Source organism: Mustela nigripes, chromosome 15, assembly GCF_022355385.1.
Source record: "Mustela nigripes isolate SB6536 chromosome 15, MUSNIG.SB6536, whole genome shotgun sequence".
Lineage (NCBI taxonomy): Eukaryota > Metazoa > Chordata > Mammalia > Carnivora > Mustelidae > Mustela > Mustela nigripes.
In genome coordinates, this window is record NC_081571.1 from 55196393 (window position 1) to 55217634 (window position 21242).

Sequence of the window (21242 nt, forward strand, 5' to 3'; positions counted from 1 at the left end):
AGTCCCAAGACTGGTGAAGGTCTGAGAAGTAGAAAAAGTCCAATGGTTACATGGTGACGACTGGACACTTGAACCAGCATGTCTTACTTTACTACTAAGACCTAGAAAACGTTTGACCCATTAAGATCAAGAATAATTATAAAAGTCAAATCCCACGAGTCCCAAGACTGGTGAAGGTCTGAGAAGTAGAAAAAGTCCAATGGTTACATGGTGACAACTGGACACTTGAACCAGCATGTCTTACTTTACTACTAAGACCTAGAAAACGTTTGACCCATTAAGATCAAGAACAATTATAAAAGTCAAATCCCTATGGAATAAATGCGGTTAAAACTCCTTCATGGTGAAATCTTATAACTCATTCAAGTAGTAAACATTTATAAATGTTTATCTGCCAGTCATTGCACGTATACAATCCCTTAGTTTCTTTTAAATCTCATACATTTTAAAACTTAATTAATTAACTCTAGTATTATTTGTAGGGGTAAATGATCTCTTTTATTGATGTTTCTTTAAGATGGTGTGTATGTCATGTTTTTGTAACTTGTTACATTTTGAATACAACCGCAGGTTTGAATATTGAGTATTACAGTGTTCTGTAATATTTAATATATATTTAAACACATAAAATGTATATTAGCATGTAACACACACCCATTTATGAACATAAGTATGTGTTAACATGTAACAAACACAGGTACACATATGGACATGTAACAAGTATACTAATGGGTACAACTAACTTATCCTGAATAAACGTTCACTAAGGATAGCAATTAGGGAGGGAGGTTTACTAGTTCCGTAGCCTTTCTCCTTACGTGAATATACTGGCAAATGCATAACAGTTGAATCTCCTTTACTTTGTGACTGTCTGGAGAGAGTGCTGAGAACACCTGGTCCGGAGAAGTAGCAGGCCTTCCCAGCCCCCGTGTGCATGTTCATTAGGTCATGGAGAGTGGCGGAAAACTTCATGCTGCTCAAGTTTACCCAATAAAAGTAAGGGATCAGATAAGCTGCCAGCCATATGTTCCTGCCCCAGGGGGTTTGCTCAAGCTGGGGCCAAGTCCGCAGTGCTTACTTAATGTGAAGCACATTAAGAGCCCCTTAAGAAAACTTGTATTTCAGTCTGGGCAGTCACTTTATAAGAGTGAACCAGTAAAATGCTATCTTTACCTATGTTCCCTAATTCCTTTAAGTTTAGCGCAAATATTCGAGCACATCAATGTGCAAGCATTTCTGCAGGCTCTGGCCTCTAGGTATGGACAAACATAAAGTGATCACCTGAGAAGTTTATAACCGAGAGGCTGGTTTGTGAAAATACAGTCTTCTTGCCCTGGTGTTGTGTGGGTTTAGGTCAAAATGCTGTGGTCTAGATAAAACTTCCTGCCAACCTAAGAGAATAACAGGTACTAAAAGATGTGGTGTCCCCCATCCCTTCCCTGATATAAGTCCACACTGTTGCTGGTGTGAGTAGAAGACCACGTATGGGATCCCTCCAGTTTGGCTTAGTACTGAGGCCTGCCCACCTGTTGTGTGAAGAAGGAATACAAGCCGAGGATTGAACGTTTATCTTCCCTTTCTTTCTCGGGCCTTATTTTCCAGGACTCGGTGGTAAAGAACACCATTATTTAAGTGTCAGAGACATTACTCTAGAAGCCTGTGGTTTTGAAGAAACCATATTTCTTAAACTGTGCTATTTGGGACATACGTTTCCTCTGAGATGAGACTTTGGATACATACGCGAGCACTGTTGACCTACCCTGATCAAACTGTGGAATGTTCAAGGTTTAGTACTTTGCCTCTGACTGAGCTGGGGAAAGACTGAGTCTGTGAAATTGTCTAGATAAGAAGGTATGATGTAGAAAGCATGCCCTTCATTTTGAGAGGGCAGGTTAAAATGCCCAAGAATTCAGAGTTAAGGAGCAGAATATTTTTAAACTCTCCTTTCTCCTAGTTAGCTTCTAGAATATTTCCCCTCTGGATTTAGAGTATGGTTTTCCTCCAGCTAGCTGTAACTTTTCCGTAGGCTTCTTTAAAAAAAAAAAAAAGCATTATAGTTTGTGAATGCATGCCACAAACTGCAAACTTTTTTCCTGTGCTTGCCACAGCCCTACGTACTATTAAATGTCCCACAAACATGCCTTGTCACATGGGAATTCTGCAAGCACCAAGATGTTACATGACTTGTTCCATAGGAGAGCCAGCATGTGGCAGGGTGAGACTGGAATTCTGGTATCTGGATTCTTGAGCCAATCTCCTTATAATCTTTTGTTGGTCTTTAAGTTATGAAAAATTGCAGTAAAGAAGTACACTGTTGGCTGTCATTGCTATATCCCAACACCTGAAATACCCTTACAATGCAGTTCTAATTCTGTGTGTTCTCCAGAGTGAGTATTATAGAACTGATACGTGTGTTAGCCCAGGGGTTGGCCAACTGTGGCCATATCTGGCCTTCAGCCTGTTCTTGTATGGCCTGTGAGATAAGAATGCTGCTCATGTTTTCAAATACTTGGAAAAAATAAAAATTTATGACCCATAATTTTTATGAAATTCAACTCTCAGTGTATATAAATAAAGTTATATTGGAGCACGGTCACATTCCTTTATGTGTAGTCTTTGACTGCCATATTGCTGAGCTGCAGAAGGAAGTAGTTGCAACGGAGACTGAATGGCCAGCAAAGCCTAAAATGACGACTAGGCTGGCCCTTTACAGGAAACGTTGGCCCGCCCTTGTATGATGTGTTGTATGATGTGTTGCTGTGATCTCTGATTTTCACCAGCATTGAATACAGCCATCTAGCCCTTCATTTAACTCCCTTTACCAGGATCTTACCAAAGACCTCTAAAATTCCCCGGTGGCAGATGACCTTGTAGTCAGTAGGGTACAGTAGTCACCCATCTAAACAGAAACACCTTTCAAGTTTTAGACTCATCCCTTGTTACAGATCCCGCTGGGCCATCACTTGGACTTCTCCAGTGGGGGTCAGGCCGTTTCTACTATGCTGGTTCTGTATTCGAGCCTCTGTCTGTGAGCATGTTTATTGCCTTCTAATTTACGGATCAAGGAGGCCATTATTGTGTTCTCTGTGTTCTCACTAGCTCGGCCTCCCAGTTGTGGGGGAGGAAATAACCCTCCGTTCTCCCGAGGCCGTTCGCTCCACCTTCGCTCTCTGTCCCATTCCTCCTGATGTCCAGGACCCCGCGTCAGTGCATCCCCTTTTCTGTAGACTATTGTTTTCTCCACTGTTTCTCTTCTGTTCTCATTCTATTAATATGCTGGTCTTTTCCCTTATCCTAAAACTCTCCTCCCTTGAATTTCATGCAAACTACAACCCTGTTTCTTCCTATTTTTATGGCCAGATCTCTCTAGAAGGAGTTATTTTTTTCTTCCTCATCTTCTATCTGCTTGACCTTGTAACACGGATTTTGGGCTTTAGCTCCTCTGTTGAATCTGCTCCCCTCAGTGGCCCAGTTGTCCAGCGAGTTGCTGTTTCTTAGTCTTTATCCTGTGGGACCTCTCTGCAGTAATTCCCATATTAACGGCTCTTTCCAGGTTGCCGTCCCTCATTACCTTTAGTGTTTGGGGGCTCTACTGATCCTTGAACTCCTGAATTCTCTCAGTGACCTTTCTTGGTCTCTGTTACTGAGTCTCCCTTTATCCACTCGTAACTGTTCCTAAGTCCTTTCCTTAATGTACGTTCCCGTGGGTGATTCCATCTCTGCCTGTGGCTTCATCTAACATCTGCTTGTTCTAGTGCCCCAAATTCTTCCTCTCTAGCTTCTTTCCCGAACTCTCAGCTCCTACATCGCTGGCACGTCGGCATGTCCTGTAACTGTCCCAGACGGCTCATCTCTCCTCTCGTGCAGCGTGCGTATCTCACGTTGCCCATCTTAGCGGATGGCTTCAGTGTCTTCAAAACCGTGGTGTTAGCCGTGGCCGCTTCCTTTCTTCCACTCCTTGTATTCATTAGGGTACCGGTGACTCCTCTTCAGCTCAGCTGTGGCTTCGTTAACATGGTTCTCATCGAACGTTCTGCTGATCCGTCCTGCTACCTTGTGATGTCCCACCAGTTCTGCTGTGAAGCCTCCTAACTGGTCTTCCCGTCATTCACTCTCTGTCCGTATCGTCCATCTTCTAAGTGACGATTTATGTCCTCTTCATAAAGTGTGTATCTGACCATGCCTTTCTGCTTCTCAGTCAGAACATGAATTGAATATTAAAGCGCATCCTCTGAGGGCAGTAAGAAGCTGCTGGCCCCAGCTCTCCTCCCTCGAGCCCGTGCCTCAGTCCGAACCACATTCGCCATTCCTTGGCCATGCTTTTTGTCTTTGTCTTGCTTCCCTGGCTTCACATAAAAGTTATTTCTGCCTGGAATGGCATTGTACTCTGCAGGATAAACCCCTCAACCTTCAAGAGCCATGTTGAACATAATGTCTTCTGGTGAAGTCTTTGGACTCCCTCAGAAAGTGAGTCACCATCTTTGCTGTGTGAGCGTACCTCACGGTGCCTTTGTTCCACTTACTCTGTCACGTCACGTGCATATCTGTCTGACTGGCCTGCCTTCTGCACTAGCTGGTCTTCAGAAATTGGAGTTGGGGGGAGGTGAGCAATCATCATATTTTATCCATCTCCGTATCGGCAGCATCTGGTACGTTAGAGCCCCGTGGTGGGGGCCTGCTCAAATGACTAGAGAAATGAATTTTATTTTATTTTATTATTATTATCATTATTTTTTAAAGATTTTATTTATTTATTTGACAGACAGAGATCACAAGTAGGCAGAGAAGCGGACAGAGAGAGTGGGGGGTGGGAAGCAGGCTCCCTGCTGAGCAGAGAGCCCGATGCGGGGCTCATCCCAGGACCCTGGGATCACGACCGGAGGCGAAGGCAGAGGCAGGCGTTAACCCACTGAGCCACCCAGGCACCCTGAGAAATGAATTTTAAAAAGCCGGTGGTAGCAACGGGGCCAGATTTCTCAGAACAGCTGTGGAACAGGGAGATAACCATGTGCTGTGTGTGTCTTTGGAAGATCTTTGCATCATTGCTGGAGACTGACCTTTCATGTTTTTGGGTTTTGGGTCTTTTAGTATTTGAATGAAGGAATGACTCTGGAGGTGCTCTGTAAATATTGGGTGTCTGCGGCTTTCTGGAGAACTTCATGTTTTTTGTTTTTTTAAATTTTTGGCTCGGGGTAAGTACACAGGGTCTTGCCTGTGAAGATTCCCTTAAGAGTTGGCCAGTCTCTCAAGGAAGATCCTGGGTTAGGCAATGAGGGAGGAGAATATAAATTGGGGTAGCTGAGAGGAGCCACGAGCAAGGAGATACAAACTTATGACTTACTTAGACAGCAGTTCTGTGAATTTTAATACAGCAGATCTGAAATGTGGTTTTAATGAGTTTTCATCAGACTTACTAAGAACTGAAGAAGTAAAACATGTCATATAGGGCTGCTCTAGACTGATTTCTCCACACTTACTGGGATCATTCTGGCCTTCTCGGCGATGACCCTGGATCTCCTGCTTCGCATGAGAGAGAAGAGGATGTGGCGGGTTAGACTGAGCCACCGCCCTACAAGCTGCGGTTCTGCCTTTACCCTCTTCCTCTGAGGGGTGAAAGGGTAGAAGTAGGAAAGGTGAGGGCTTGTTTCCTAGAAAAACCTCCTCCCATATCCTAGTGTGCTCCCGCTGCTGTAACAAAATTCCACAGAGGAGGTGGCTTATAAATGGCAGTGGTTTTATGGCTCGCAGTTCTGGGGGCTGGCCCCTGCGATCCCGAGCTGGTGGGGTCCAGGCTCAGGCTCAGAGGGCCGCCTGCCGGGCCGCGCACTTCTCCTGGTGCCCTCGTGTGTGGAAAGAGCTTGGGAGCTCCGTGGGGCGGCCTCTGTAAGGCACTCGTCCAGTTCACCAGGGTTCAATCCTCTGGACATAAGCTTCTCCCAGAGGCCCCACCTGTAATACCTTCCTCTTTGGGGGTTAGCATGTCACCACGCATTTTGGGGGACACAGACGTTCAGACCACAGGCCCTGATTCGAAAATGCTGCTGCACGGTTAGAAGCCAGCAGAAGAAGTAAGAGCACTGCCCTCCAGGACTGACTGCTTCACCTAACTCGGAGGCTACACCGTTGGAAGTGGGGTTGATAGAAATTCCATGAAACACTCTCTTAGCTGTTGGTGAACAGTTTCTTTGACTGTAAGAAGTGGTAGCGTTTCAAGAGTCTGAGGAAGCTGTGTTGCCTTCTTGCACGGTTTCCTGCCAACTCTTGTTCTCGGCACATCCTTCACCTTAACTGTGCCACGCAGCGTTGCAGGAATGAGCTCGTCATGAGAGCGCGACCCCCATTTGATCTTGATGTGTCAGTGACCCAGCCGTAACGCCTAGCCCTCAGTGACATAAAATCACTTAGCTGGACACCAGAAGCTCACACGAACGTGAACACAAAGCTCAACAACTTAGTAGTTATTAGGAAGTATTAAAAAATTGTGCTCCTATAGGTGTATTTCTTCATGGAGTCTTTAGCTGGGCTGAAAGGTCAAAACTAACTTCTATCTTCAAAGATACTGTGTATATTGTATTATAGTTAACAAGTTTTAAAAGTTGAGCAGAATCATTTAGAGATTAAGGTAGGAATGGTAAAATGGTTTGAAATAAGGAATCTTAGGAAACTCGGCTTCGACTGTTTACTGTATGCCAGACGGTGTGCTAGGCACCGAATGGCTCTCTCTGTAGGGAGAAGAACGTGTGAGGAGGATTGTTCCTGGAAAGTATTCCAGCCCTGCCTTATTGTTGAGCTCGTAGCTTCATGGAGCACCAGTCTTTTGAGGGTTGTCACTGAGCTCATTCGATCAGTTACACCTTTTCCTTTTATATAAATGAAGTCATATTCTTTCCTAAATTTGATTTTGATTCTATGCAGAAACCTATATATTCAACAAAAATTTGAATATTTACTGTGTTTTCTATGAATTTAGGTAAGATATGGAAGGAATGTCATTGTTGCTGGGCACTTTTTTATTAATAGTTTTCAGAGTAGAGACATAAACTTAGATTCTTTCTTTTTTTTTTAATTTTTTTTTTTTAAAGATTTTTATTTATTTATCAGAGCGGGTGGGGGGAGAGCGAGCACAGGCAGACAGAATGGCAGGCAGAGGCAGAGGGAGAAGCAGGCTCCCTGCTGAGCAAGGAGCCCAATGTGGGACTAGATCCCAGGACGCTGGGATCATGACCTGAGCCGAAGGCAGCTGCTTAACCAACTGAGCCACCCAGGCGCCCCAACTTAGATTCTTTCTTAAACCTATCCTGTCCTTTGTGAATTTGCTCTATATTATCACTGGACCATTTAGCAAATTAAAGTTTCTTTTGGGGGGTGTATTATACTGAATGATGTACAAAAATAGCTTTACAGATTTGTAATTTATTTTTTAAGTCTGGCAACTTTAGAGATGTACCAAAAATAATTGACCATTAGACACTATTTTGGCAGAAAGAGGGACCAGTCTGTACATTAGTACTTGATCAGATTTTTTTCAGTAGAAGATGCTTTTTAGAGGAGGGAGGCACGGTAGAAGGTTTTGCTGCCCGAGGGTGTTAGCAAGGAAGCCGGAAACGCTAGAGTGGGCAGCGGGGCCCAGTGGCGGGGAAGGGTCCTGGCGAGATGATCCCATGTGCCTTCCAGATCCTGTGTGCTGTGAAGAGCCACCGCCGTACTTTAATGGAGGAAAGAAATACAGTTTCAGTAGTATCTGACAGACGCAGCTGTGGTTGTGAGTTCAGAGCAGGCTGGCGGGGGGCAGGCTGGCGCGGGCAGTGGTAGTGAGGGGTAGGCTGGTGGGGGCAGTGGTGGTAGGGGGCAGGCTGGCGGGAGGCAGTGGTGGCAGCCACAGGCTGGCTGAGTAGACGGGCGTGCATCTGGTGCAGGGTGGCGAGCATCTCGATCCAGAAGCTGCATGCGGAAGAGTGCGTCCCGGGAGGCAGCTCAACTTAAGGTGTTTGGGAATGAAAACCTTCAGTGCGCCCTGGTGTTTGGGCCTAGCTCTGCTCTTCAAGGGTCGGAATAGAACCAAAAATTAGGAGTCCATGCCACCTTCAAGTTTGAAAAGCATTGGAGTTACAGGTAGCACTTTGTAGTTGGAGTATAAGACAACATAACTGCTGTTCCGAACGTTATTAGCGATTTTCTCCTATAACAGCATTGTCTTATTCCATTTTTAGGGTCATGGCAACCATCACTGAGCCTCTCAAATAACTTACCATCCTCATATGAAAAGTCCATGAAATTGATCGAAAAAGATAAAATGGCCCTGTAGAAGGTTCTTTTGTTTTATGCTCTAGTGCTTCCTGGGGGCACCTCACTGGCTCCCTCAGTAGAGCAGGTGACTCAATGAGTTCAAGCGCCACATTGGGGTGTAGAGTTTTCCTCAAAAAACAAACAAGCAAACATAAAAATGCGTCCTGTTCTAACTTGTGGTAATCCTCCACTGCATAGTGAAGCATGACTAGGATGTGATGGCTTCCGCTCCTTTCCCCCCTCTGACTCGCCACAGCCTCGGGCACTGTTCGAAAAACGCTGTTGTTTTGTTAGCTTGCCCCCAGGGTAATTCTCCTCCTTCTTCTTAAAACCCTCCCTGCCAAGGACAATGTAGAGCATTCTTTCTTGCAATAGATGCTAATTGTGTTCTTAGTGGGATCTTGCTGTCAGAGCCACAATCACTGTGCCATTGTGCCGGGAGGCTGGGGCACAGTAGTCACTGTGCCGAGCAGTGAATGCTGTTTACTCGGGATGCGTTGTCGCCCGCATCTGTGGGTGAGAACACGCAGTTACTGTAATTTGCCTGGCAAGTGATCAAACATCATCTGTTAAGCGAGTTAGCCGTCACAAAGAGCTATTGATTTTCTTTTTTAAATATAGAATTTTAATGAGAAACGTGGAGTCCTACAGATTGAAGGTGTGAGAGTGGCTACCTCTCGTATTAACTCCCATCTTTCAGGGTATCTGGGGATGAGGTTCACGTATCTCGAAGTTAAGGGACTGGGAATGCTGGCTTCACGGGTCTCTGCTCGTAGTGACATATCGGGGAAGTGAGGTGACTGTGAGTTAGGGATGAGTCTTCTCCGCAGTGGCCCTTTCCAAACACTCGCGAGTTCCAAAAGTGGGGTCACTGTGGATGCAGTTTCTTCGCTTAGCTCGTTCACCTCCAGAGGGAAATGATTTTGTTTTACATAGTTGTTGGAATAGGATGGTACTTAAGGCAAGAACTCTTGCTGAAACAAGAGGAAACGTTTTGCTCTTTTAGATCACCTTGGTGATTGTTTGCAAGGATGTTAAGAATCCCAGTGTGGGAGCCGATGATTTTCTCGGTCCCCACGTCCCACAGTTTCTCTCTCTTCACCCCACTGCCCGTCTGTGAACACTTTTCAGCTGTCTGTGCATCAGCAGTGCTGGCTGAGAGTGGTCTGGGGCCTTCCTGTCACAGCAGTCCCCTGTACACTTGCTTCTCCAGGTTTTGTCCCATTTCCAGCAAATACAAACCCAGTTATTGCTTTAAGTGAAGTTTAACCTCATCTGTATTTTTTAGGTGTTCCCTCCTGTCCTGCTTATTAGTACATGTTGAAATGGTTGCTTTTCAGAAAAACAGATGTTCCTAGCACAGTAATTTGCATCCCTTGAAGGGAGAGTATGTGACGTTTGTTGCTACTTAGGTTTTTACAATTTGAGGTCTTTTTCACGATCACTAGAACTTAGGAATAGCAGGGGCGGCAATTTGGGAGACGGGAAGTAAATTAAATAGGCCAGGTGAAATAATGTAGGAATTAAATCATTTGCCCACTAGAGGTAATATTCCTTTTTGGTCCTTATTTTGAAGTATTGATGTAATAGTATGTACCATCCTATCTTTCATGTTACATAAGTAACACGTGTTCCAGATAACTGGGAAAATATTTTTTATAAAAAAATAAACAGCAAATCACCAGCTGATCTCTTCACCTGCCATCAGAAATAGCTGTCATTAAATTTTATATCCTTCTGTGATTTTTGTATTGTTTTTCCCTAAGTCTTGTTTTGGACTCATGGCAGCCATTCAGAAAGGCAGTCGTCCTGTTAGGTTTGTCCTGTAAGCCAAGAGCAGGTTCCTATAAAAAAATTTTGACCGACATTTTCTGATGCTAAATGGGTTGGGAATTAATTTTAGGAACAAAAAGATAAAGGACATATGTAGTTAATATTAACATTCCCCACAGTTTCTAATTTTGACATTTTTAAGACACTGACCTTTTATATATACTATAAAACACTTAAATCCTTGTGCAGAAGTACAGAGTAGAAAATAAACATTTCCAATGTAGAAATTCAAAACAAGTTTTCATTATTACACAGGTATATTGGCTTTAATCAAGCTGATTACTAATTCTTAAATGAAGGTATCCATAGGAATTCACAAATGGCCTATACTTACATATTCCTGCCTTAACAAATGGAAGTCATTTAAGATATCTTTATGAAAAGTTGCTTTGTCTTTTCTTTTTTTTTTTTTTTTAACCTCTTTCCTTTCTCCCTCTGACAAATCAGCATCTGCTTCCGGATAGCTAACTGCTGCTGTTTATTTTCTGCTTCTGTGACAGCGAGCCGATGGCGGAATCCCTTCTCTTCAAAGGTCTCACTGGCTTTTCCTTACAGTCCTGTTGCAAGACTCAGCCCTTATAGCAATGGCATTAATACTCCCAGCTTCTCTAAAACCTCAAATAAAGCAATACTAACACCCGAAAGAACAGGTAATCTTTCAACTTCTTGACTAGCTGCTTGCCTTGTCAGTCCTTAAGAACAGCATAAATATCCTCTTCCCTGGACAGTGGAGGGCGATCTTGTGCTGGACAGTGTGTGCTGCACACTTTGGGTACAGAGAGGAGCCCAGCAATCTGTGTTTTAGCACCAGTAACGTGCTCTCCATTGTGTGTCATAGGCAGTTTTCCCTTGTTAGCAAAGACGTACGTGTCTGGTGACGTTTCTGAATGCCTAACGTGCTTTTAACATTCAGTGTTGTACACAAGTTAGGTATTTTGTTAGGATTCAGGAAGATAAGGCTTTTGTGTCTTTGGTTTTTTTAATTTTATTTTTCTGATTACTTTTTTTTTTTTTTTTTTTTTTAATGAAGCCAGGGCTATGCAGAAAAAACAGCCACAGTACCTTTTTGTGAGATGACGTTCTCTTCCTTTCCCTGTGTCCGCACCGGTGTGATTCCATTGCTACAGCTTTTCTCCCTTTGGGTCCTCTTCTTCCTTCGTTCTCTTACCCAACTTGTTGCTTTTTTTTACTTTTGTGGGTGACTACAAGTCTCCTGTGACTGCTGTGCTCCCTCCTTTATTAAGGTTTTGTGTATGCTTCTGTGTATATATGCGGGTCTTTTCTGTGTGATATTTGTATTCAGAGCATGGCTTGTACCTGTTTGAGAAAAATTTATTTGATTATAATTTAAAAATCAGTTACTACTGGAGATAAGCATATCTGATTATTAATTGAAAGCGAACATGGATATGTATTATATAATGCCTTTAGATCTCTACTTCTGTAATGGGGTGCGGATTTCAGCATTGGTGACAGATGTTTATTTTCTAATTTTAACTCAGTCTACCCTCTTAACAGTTTTTTCTTGGTGTATAGTACAGAGTGATTTTTTTTTTAACTGTGAAAATTGAATTTGTAAAAACAAATTGTTTATGTGAATTATGGACATGTGAAAGATATGCATATTGTCTCCCTGTTAAATAGTGATAGGTTGGTCATTTTGGGGTGACAGGAAACTAGAGAAAAAGTTGCTGACTAGATACAGGAAATGTCAAGCATGATGTAGACACCCGTTCTCCAGGCTAAATAATAAACCTGTTTGCTTTGGATTTTAGGTCACAGCTCCAGGGGCTCCCCTCTCAGCCCCCAGTCCTCTATAGACAGTGAGCTGAGTACTTCGGAATTGGAAGATGATTCTATCTCCATGGGATATAAGTTACAGGATCTCACGGACGTTCAGATCATGGCTCGTCTCCAAGAAGAAAGTACGTTCTTTTTAAATTAGAAAACTTCTTGAACTAGAGGCTTCTGCTTGGAATGTAAGGAGGCAGGGAGGCTCAGGCATTTCTCCCCAGGCAATGGGTAAACATTAGATGCTTTTTCTCATACCAGCCCACCTTGGACGTGGGCCAGTTAGTGCTGCTCAGGCTCTCATGGGCATTGGAAGGTGTTAGGATATACACATGTATTATATATAAAGACATCAATCAGAACGCATTTGATATAAAGACATTGTGGTGTAGCTGCTATGGAAACTGTTTCTTAAAAAACCGAACACGCAATTTCTATAGGCCCCAGCAAATTGTAGTCCTGGGCACGTATCCCAGAACAGCAGAAATTTGTGTTGGCACAAATAGCTATACATGTTTGCGGTGCTTCATTTGTAATAGCCCCGAACTGGTGTGACCCCAGATGCCCTCTGGGCAGTGCATGATTCATGAAGCTGCGGCGCCCCATACCCTGGAGTGGCCCCGCACACTCCGCCGCAGGAAGGGGCAGACTGCTGGTGCCGGCGGCATCTTGGATGAGGCTCTGAGGAATGTTGCTGAGCGAAAAAGGATGACTTCAGACTGCATGATTCCATTTCTGTAACATTTTAGAATGAGAAGATTTTAAAAATGGAGGACAGATTAGTGGTTGATGGCATTTACAGACAGGATGTGGGATCTTGGGGGAGGTGGATGCGGTGAAAGGGCAGCACGAGGGATATTTGTGTTTTGCGAGTTTTTGGAGCTGTTCGATATTTTGACCCTGGTGGTAGCTATTTGATCCTACAGGTGATAAAATGCAGAGGACTTAGTCCTTCCATGTACTGAGTAAAATTGGGAATATCTAAAAAAAAAAAAAAAAAAAGTTGGGTTTATATCACAATATCCCAGGTGTCGTATTATTCTGGTAATTTTGCAGAATGTGACTATTGGGGGAAGCTGGGCAGACTGCACAAGCAGTCTCTGTGTTCTTTGAACTGCATGTAAGGGTATAGTTATCTTAATATAAGCTCAATTAAAATGCATTAATAAACTTCTCAGGATAAATAATGATTGAAGAGAAGATAATTAGAAATTAGAAATGGGACAGTTTATCAGTGGTTCTGCAGTAAAGTTAACCTGTCATCTAGGAGTGAACTATGGCAGGGGTATTTATTATAAAGGCATCAAGAGGCACAGTGAGCTGTTGAGCACTGGATGGGGCTTGGTGTGTTCTGGAGTTATCTTTTCAGGTCAGCATAAAGTAGAAACAGCCAACTATCGTTTCACTGAAGCATGACCATTTCCTGCTTTCAGAATTAGTCAAGGCTATTATGAGATACAGTGTAATGATTACGGAGAGTTTCAGAAGATACACTTTGAGGGGCAAAGAGACGGTTTTATGTTACTATTCCATAGTAGTAAGATAACAATGACTTATTCTGAAAACATATGGCTAAACGATTAATGTCACTTCCTGCTTTTAAGAAATTGTGGTATTGGTAATAAGGTGAATAATTAGAAACTTCCATTTTGACTATTTTTAGATGGTTGTCATTTGGGATGACCCAAAACTATTGAAGTGTCAGTATGCTTTGAAAAAGATAGTATTAGTAATAAGTAGGACAGAGAAGCGACCTTGTAAGAAAATATTTTGTAGCTTGGGTTTTGAACTTTGCTTTGACTTTGGAAAGCTGGGGCTAGGGACAGGAGGAGTTCCTCCCCGGTAGGAGATGTGATTATTTTTATTATCTAACCCATAACATACTATTCATAATGATGATGCGTAGCTTTTCCTAAGTATCTCTCCAGATTTCAGAAGGGATCATTTGGGGAAATTGACAGACACTGACTGATGAACTGTGGCAGTATATCTAGTCTTCTCTGGAATTGGGGCGGTCTTTTTGCAGAACAGAACAGTATAATATTGGACACCTGTTTGGTGGGTTATTGTGTCTGTTTTCTTGGGATTTAATAAACCATGAGCAGGATAATGGCTCTTAATTTGAGTTGTTTACCTGGCACACGTTTTCTTCTGATACTTCATTGCCACTTAATTTTTGCTAGGTTGAACAGTCTCCATAGGTAATACTGTTTCTTGTTGTCCCAGGTCTCAGGCAAGATTACGCTTCCACCTCAGCATCTGTGTCCAGACATAGCTCCAGTGTGTCACTGAGTTCAGGAAAAAAAGGGACGTGTAGCGATCAAGAATATGACCGCTTCAGTCTGGAGGATGAGGAAGAATTTGATCATTTGCCACCACCGCAGCCTCGTCTTCCAAGATGTTCGTCTTTCCAAAGAGGCATTCCCCACTCACAGACTTTCTCCAGCATTCGGGAGTGTAGGAGGAGCCCCAGTTCCCAGTATTTTCCTTCAAATAATTACCAGCAGCAACAGTATTACTCACCTCAAGCCCAAGCTCCAGATCAGCAACCAAATCGGACCAGTGGAGGTAGGTTATATGTGCCCTTTGGACTTTAATGTGCTTTGAGCTTTATGTGTAGTAGGAAATGGCTTTTAGGTCAATGTAAATAATTAGTAAATGTTTCCCAAACTTACGAAGTAAGTCTTTAGGACCTTATTGGTTTGGTCTAAGTTAAAATCTAAAACTGACCAGCGTCTGATGACGTGTCCCAGATTTACAGATTTAGGGCTTCAAAAAAACACTGTGATGTGGCCACCACAGAATGGGTCATGCGTGGGGGGCATCTTTGTGCGGTGGCTCATTCAGGGCAGGATGGGCAGGGGGTGCTGGTGGAGTTCACAGGGGAGTCCCGTGGAGGCCTCCACGCCGAGCCGTGGCTCCTTCTGTATCCCACCAGCTGAGTGTCCGGCCTGTTCCCAGCACGGAGTGAGGAACGGGAAACGTACCCAGTGATGCTCATGTGCGTCCGGATTAAGACAAGTCTGGATGTGTCTCTCCCTCGGACGTCTGGAAGTGGGGTCTGTGTAGCAGGAGGGGTAAGGAGGCTGATGCTTGGCTTGCTAACGCAAGTTGGTCTGCCCCAGTGTCACGTGGCGGTCAGAGCACGTGTCCTCTCCTGTACGTTTTCCTTTCTCCCACTTTGCCATTTGTTTTCCAGGACTTACAGTCCTTGACCTTCAACAAACTGTAGGGAGAACAGTCAGGTCCTCTTCTAAGCCTGGTATGCTTTTACAGTAATGACCAGCCAGACTTCATCCACAGATCCCATACAACATGGAGAAATAAACCAGATATATAATTATAATTATAGCTTCTAATCATTATATAGCGCCATTTCTGGGCCCAGGAGTGATTAAACCGCTTACTTCAAAGTACTGCAAGGCCCAATACAGATCGTATTTGTGATTACCCGTTACCATTTTTTTTAGTTTTCACCTTTTCTTCTTCTGTATTTTTACCTTTCATGCTAACTGAAAGATCATTTGAAAATATTGAACATTTAGTCATAATTTCACTTTGAGAACCTTTAGATTCCAGATTTAAAAGAAAAATCGGCAGCTATGTCATGTCATAGTAACTCAACTTACTCAACCTCATAATATCAGAAAAAGCAATATGTTTGATGTGCTTAATCAAAGTCAGCCTCATTTTAAAAGAATTGTTGCTCTAAAGGTTGTCAGGTATCCTCGAACAGCCCAGCCATCCTGCAGATGCCAGCTCCGCGTCTTGATCAGTGTTGCCAGCGGATCGTTGTCTTACCTTAGAAAAGTGGCTTTACCTTACACCAAACACCACGGTGAAAAAGATTAGGTTTCCTTGGAACTGTGCTATGATGGTTCCTGTTAGGAAAGCAGAGACCTATCACCGCTTAGTGTCCTGACTGTGGTAGTTTTAGTTTTCCTTAAAGCTCTGGTCTCCACATACAAAGGAAAATGGACTACAGAGGCAATCGTCTGGACTGGACTTGTGCCACCTAGCGGTGAGAGCACAGGCTCACGAGTCCAGTCCCATCCTTAAAGGTTTCTCAGGTCTGTGAACTTGGATTTCTTTGGCTATAAATGGGCCAGATATTACCTCTTCTTAAAAAACTTAGGTATAATTTTGCATCAAACCACCTGGTGCGTATTCTTCCAACCTAAGGAAGAAACAAAATAATTACTCTTATTTTGGAGTATATGTACTGAAGAAAAGGAAAAAGGTTGTCTCCCACCCACTTTTCAAAGAAAATAGGACTCACTGGGGCGCCTGGGTGGCTCAGTAAGTTAAGGGTCCAACTTTTGATTTCAGCTCAGGTCGTTATCTCAGATCAGGAGACTGAGCCCCGCATTGTGCTCTGTGCTGGGTGTGGAGCCAGCTTGGAATTCTCTCCCGCCCCCTCTGTCCTTCCTCCGCGCACGTGTGTGTGTGTGTGTGTGTGTGTGTGTGTGAGAGAGAGAGAGAGAGAGAGAGAGAGAGAGTGTGAGAGAGAGAGAGAGAGAGAGACTCAGCTGAGCCTTCATCTGTTACCACAGAATATCATTTGAGCAAAAGTGTGAAATATGAATGATTACTTGGAAACTATCAAATATTTTTCTAAATCACCAAAATAGTATGGATAGGAGAGAATGATTGTTCAATCATTGATTCATTTAAAAATAATTAAAAAGAAACCAGAAATGCATGTTTATATTTATTGCTTCCATAGCTCCTACACTACCTAGATTCAGAAGGGGGGGCTCTTAAAAAGTTACCAGAGTATTTATAGGGGTAAAGAATTAAAAGGAGCATATTTGGAATCATTTGCCAGATGTGAAAAATGACTAAATCTTGTAGGATCTTTACTCAATGTAAAGGGAGTTGATTGGGCAGGGATTGTCGGTGGCGTGATGTAAGCACTGTTGGCTCGAGGCCCTCCCTTGCACCCTTGTATTGATTGGGAGGCCAGATCGGATTGGTGGGTAACTGAGTATCTCCCTTCCCAAGGATTCTTTAATCTGTTTTCCTAGAGGGGTAAGTCCTGGTGCCACTTCATTATGAGAAAACTCATTCAAATTCTTGCCTTGGTCTATTCCTCCAGCTTCCTGCTGCGTTCTCAGTACTTGAGGGTAAATTGCTGATTTCTTGTGAAGATAGAAATAGAGTGTTATTTTTGATTCCTTGAATATTAAAGTATATATGATCATTAACATGTTCCAAATTGTTTGACAGGAAAGGGTACTTCATTTCGATGGTCCCTGACACAGCTTGGAGGTCACAGCTAAACTCCCGGAGGAGTCATGTTCTAAATATTTACATTTGGTAGCCTTTATTTTTAAGAGCGTATTTCACGTTTAAAGCTTTGTGAAGCTGACTTGATGCTCACATGAATAAAGATTGGTTTTGAAAGCCAGATGCGTCTGGATGAACAGATTAGAAACCTAACCACCACATCTAATGCGTGAACCTTGATTGATCATGGTTTAGGGGAAGAAGTTTAAGAAAGACTTTCTTAATGTTTGGAAAATTATGTGTATGGATTATTAAAAACTGTTGTTATTTTGTTTATATTCATGACAGTATTGTGATTCTACAGAATTTTCTTAGGCGCTTCCTAAGATTTCAAAGTACCTGAGTATAAATTTCAAAGAAAAGAATTGCAGTTAAGGAATGTCATAGTTAGGGACTAACTTATTAAAGTTCAGAATATTAGGAAGAAAATGAATCCCGTGTGCTTCATGGAAGTCAAGGCATCATATTAAAATTGAGGGAGAGGGTCACAGGTCAAGATGTCTGCAGCTCTTTTGTGGTTTAACAACCACAAACAAGTGCGTGTTTATATATGGAGATGAATTAATTATGGCAGAATGAAAACAACTAGTATATCTAGGTGGAAAACAGATGTTTATGATACTACCTTTCAGCTAGATATATGGAAACTTTTATGGTAAATAGTTTGGAAACTTAGAACTACAGAAACACAATGCATATTCTAAATAATGGCTTATCATTCTTTCCCGGTGCCTCCCTTCAGCTTAAATATATATAATCGAAGTAATTTAGTCTTGTACTGAGAGAGGCCCATCTTTCATGCCAGTTATCGTGATATTCAGAAGATCTAAGCGTTGACTCTAAGATTTATCCATTCTCTCTCCTTTCTCCAGCATACATATTAATCACATTTGCAGGATGTATAAATGCCTCCTACCCGGGGTTAGCAACTTTAGCAAGAATTTGGGAATACGAGGCCTATAGTTGTTAAAAGCAGGTTTCAAGGAGATAATGAGGAAAATGGTCAAGAAATCTAACAGTAACTGGCAGTGTCTGAGCATAATTACTCTAGAAGTATCCACAGGGAGTAAGGACATGGTGTGGGGGTGGTAGATCCCTCAGCTCAGGGCTGTATAGAAGTTAGTGAGGTCGATATAATTCTTTCTGGTCTCCTATCTTAGTCCTCTCTACAGTTTATTATACTTTTTCATGTTTATGATGTAAGTATCCTTACTGTATTTGTTTAATTTTCTGTCTTTTCCCTAGACTGTCTCAAGGAGGCAAAAGTTGCTGGATAGGGCTACAGAGGCTGGGTCTAAGTGATATAGAATGAGTAGTGCAGATGGGTTTGGTTTTGTCCTCGGACACGCTTTGGATGAATGTTCAAGTACATCATTCATTTTCTGATTTAGCTTGAAGGAAAGTGACCACAAACCTGAATGTCCTGACGAGTGTGTCTCTTTGTGCTTCAGTGCCTGTACCAATAAAAATGAAACTATCGAGGCAAGTGGGGCATGTGTGAAAAGCACGAGATTATTACAATGGTTGGTGATCCTCCAAAGTTCAAAATGTTTGAGTTTCAGAATATTATTTTCAGTATTTGTTCCATTTGGGAGAGAAAAGGTTAACGTTAAATTTATTTTAGGTTTTCTTCTTGGGATCGATAGTGGAAAAAAAGATTATGAAACCCTGGTGTAGATTATAAAACTCAGAGTCAGGGACTGTACGTGTCGTACACGGCCCGTACCCCCAGCAGCTACCATGCCTGGCACAGAGTATGTACACAGTGAATTCTGGTGCCCATATTCATTCGCTCCCTCCACAAAGTGGGGACGCGTGGCCAAGTGGAGGGACCAGCGCGTCACAGGTGCCGGGGAGTGGGGAACATTTGGGAACTTGGCTCATCCACTGGGAGGCCAGTAGGCTGAGGGGTGGGAGTAGCAGGAGATAAGGCTGGGGAGGGAGGACAGAGCCCATACCTTGAAGGGTCTCACGTTGGCCATGCCTAGGGGCTTTCAGATGAAGGTGGGAGTGGCGAAGATGGGTAGGAGGTACAGGACAGGGTGCTTGGAGACCAAGCAAGAGGGTTTCGTGACAATGTGGCTGGTCAATAGTGAGGTCCGAACCAGATGTAGTGGAACATTCATTAACTCTTGTGCAGAACTGACAGGACTTGGGGGTAAGGGTATAGAAGGGGGGCGATTCAGAGGAGATGGCCCCAATTTCTGGATTAGAGGACTTGCTTGCTTGCTTGCTGGTCAGGGCAGCCAGCAGGGCGGAGTAAGTGTGGAAGGAGCGGTGTGTGAAGGGGAGGAAGGAATGAATCCAGTTTCGTACTTGAACGGGGAGGAGGGGGGCTCGGCTTGGTGTTCACATAGATGCTTTGTTTCCTGAGCTTGGGTGAGTGACCCGGAACCCGGACTTTAGTTTGGGGTCCCTGTGTCTTTCCAGGGTGCAGTCCTGCGTTGAATTACCAGCTCAGCCTCACTGAGGTCTGTAGGCGGCTCTCTGCTGCCCCCTTGTGGCAGAACGCAGACTCAGCAAGGAGAATGACTGGAAGCGGTCTCTGGTTCATGTCTCAGGAGGTTTAGAGGCCGACTCCTAGTTAAAACTTTACAGAACTTAATGGGGTCATAGTGATGTGTTGAGTGGGTATCTCAAAACACATCAGGGTAGAATTTTAATCATTCTTCCCATTTTTATATGCTTTTTTTTTGTTAATTAATATGTAACAATTTCTAACTAAATGGCTGTAAGAGGATTCTCTAACCTCCCTTTGATACTATTTTATCCACCCACTGTATAGAAACAAATAGCTAATTGATTAGCTAATCCCTACTTCTTTTTATGGAACACTTTTTTTTTTTTTTTTTAAACAGTATATTTGGTAGAACCTTCCTGGAGTTACTGAGTGTGTTCACAGAGAAGGTTAATTCCATGGTAGCTTGTTACAGTCATAACACACGTGACAATTTTTATCTGTTTATGAACATATATCATTTATGTTTACTTTTGAAAGCTACTATTTTAATTGGCATAAGCTTTATGATTTTTAACTAAAATTCTTTTCTAGACAAGCTCCGGAGAAGTATGCCTAATCTAGCTCGGATGCCAAGTACAACCGCGGTCACCAGCAACGCCATCTCTCCGGTCACCGTGAGAAATAGTCAGAGTTTTGACTCGAGCTTGCATGGCGCCGGCACCGGGATTTCGAGAATACAGTCTTGTAGTAAGTATGGTGATTTGTGATTTTTTTTTTTTTGTAAGTTTCATTTGTAACATGTTTTTCTTTTGAGGACATAGCAGGAAAGTTTTCTCCTTTTATTTTTTAACTTCATACGATTTAGTATTTTCATAAGTGCATATATTAATAAATTAATAATTAGTCAACTATATTTAATCTTCACTATCCAAGGATAGCAGTAGAAGTACTACAGGATGATTCATTTGTTCACTCATTGTCTAAACAAAGATAACCTCTGTTTTCCTCGCAGGTCTGCCTCTTTCTAGCTCTATCTGCTCGATGCCTTTCCTCTGAAGAAAGCACACTTGTTCAGTCTTGCTGTTACTTTGGTCTTGTTGTTCACCAGTCCAGAGCTTTGTTCTACCCAAAATGAAGCTCTGTTTCAGCATGTAGAGTAGTATTTATCTGCTCCCCTTCAGCTCACTACAGTCTGTCATTCATTTTCTGTATGCTTTACCCAGCAGTGAGCAGTGCAGTGAGCGTGAAATCTCAGATGCATGTGTTTTTATTTCCTGTGGGCATGTGGTGGTTCAGGTGTCCCCCTCCCATTCCGACTCATGCTGTTTATGTGGGTAGTTGGGATTAAGTCTGAGAGTGACCCCTGGCAGGCGGACTGAGGGTCACAGTCCCAATAATGATGTGGCCCAAACACAGGAGGCATGAAGTGTGTTCAGAGTGGGCCGACCAAGGTCATCAGCCAAATGTCTAAATCTGCACCCAGAGTGACTTGAAGCCCTCCTCCCCGAGTCCAGTTTTGGGGTTCAAGTGGTATTTTGCCCCATGGGACCGTTTTTCATTTCAAAATGGGAACATTAACTGA

At 43.0% G+C, this 21242-nt stretch overlaps 1 protein-coding gene across 2 annotated transcripts in view; it reads left to right on the plus strand.

Annotated features, from left to right (window-relative positions):
• SLAIN1 (SLAIN motif family member 1) overlaps nt 1-21242 on the plus strand; it is a 59540-nt gene that overhangs the window by 31502 nt on the left and 6796 nt on the right. Inside the window, exons 3-6 of one of the 2 annotated variants that reach the window (XM_059377584.1) lie at nt 10620-10769; nt 11895-12044; nt 14137-14478; nt 20252-20407. In XM_059377584.1, coding sequence (XP_059233567.1) covers nt 10620-10769; nt 11895-12044; nt 14137-14478; nt 20252-20407 — 798 coding nt within the window. The remainder of the gene's footprint in view (nt 1-10619; nt 10770-11894; nt 12045-14136; nt 14479-20251; nt 20408-21242) is intronic. The other variant, XM_059377585.1, reaches the window with a different exon arrangement.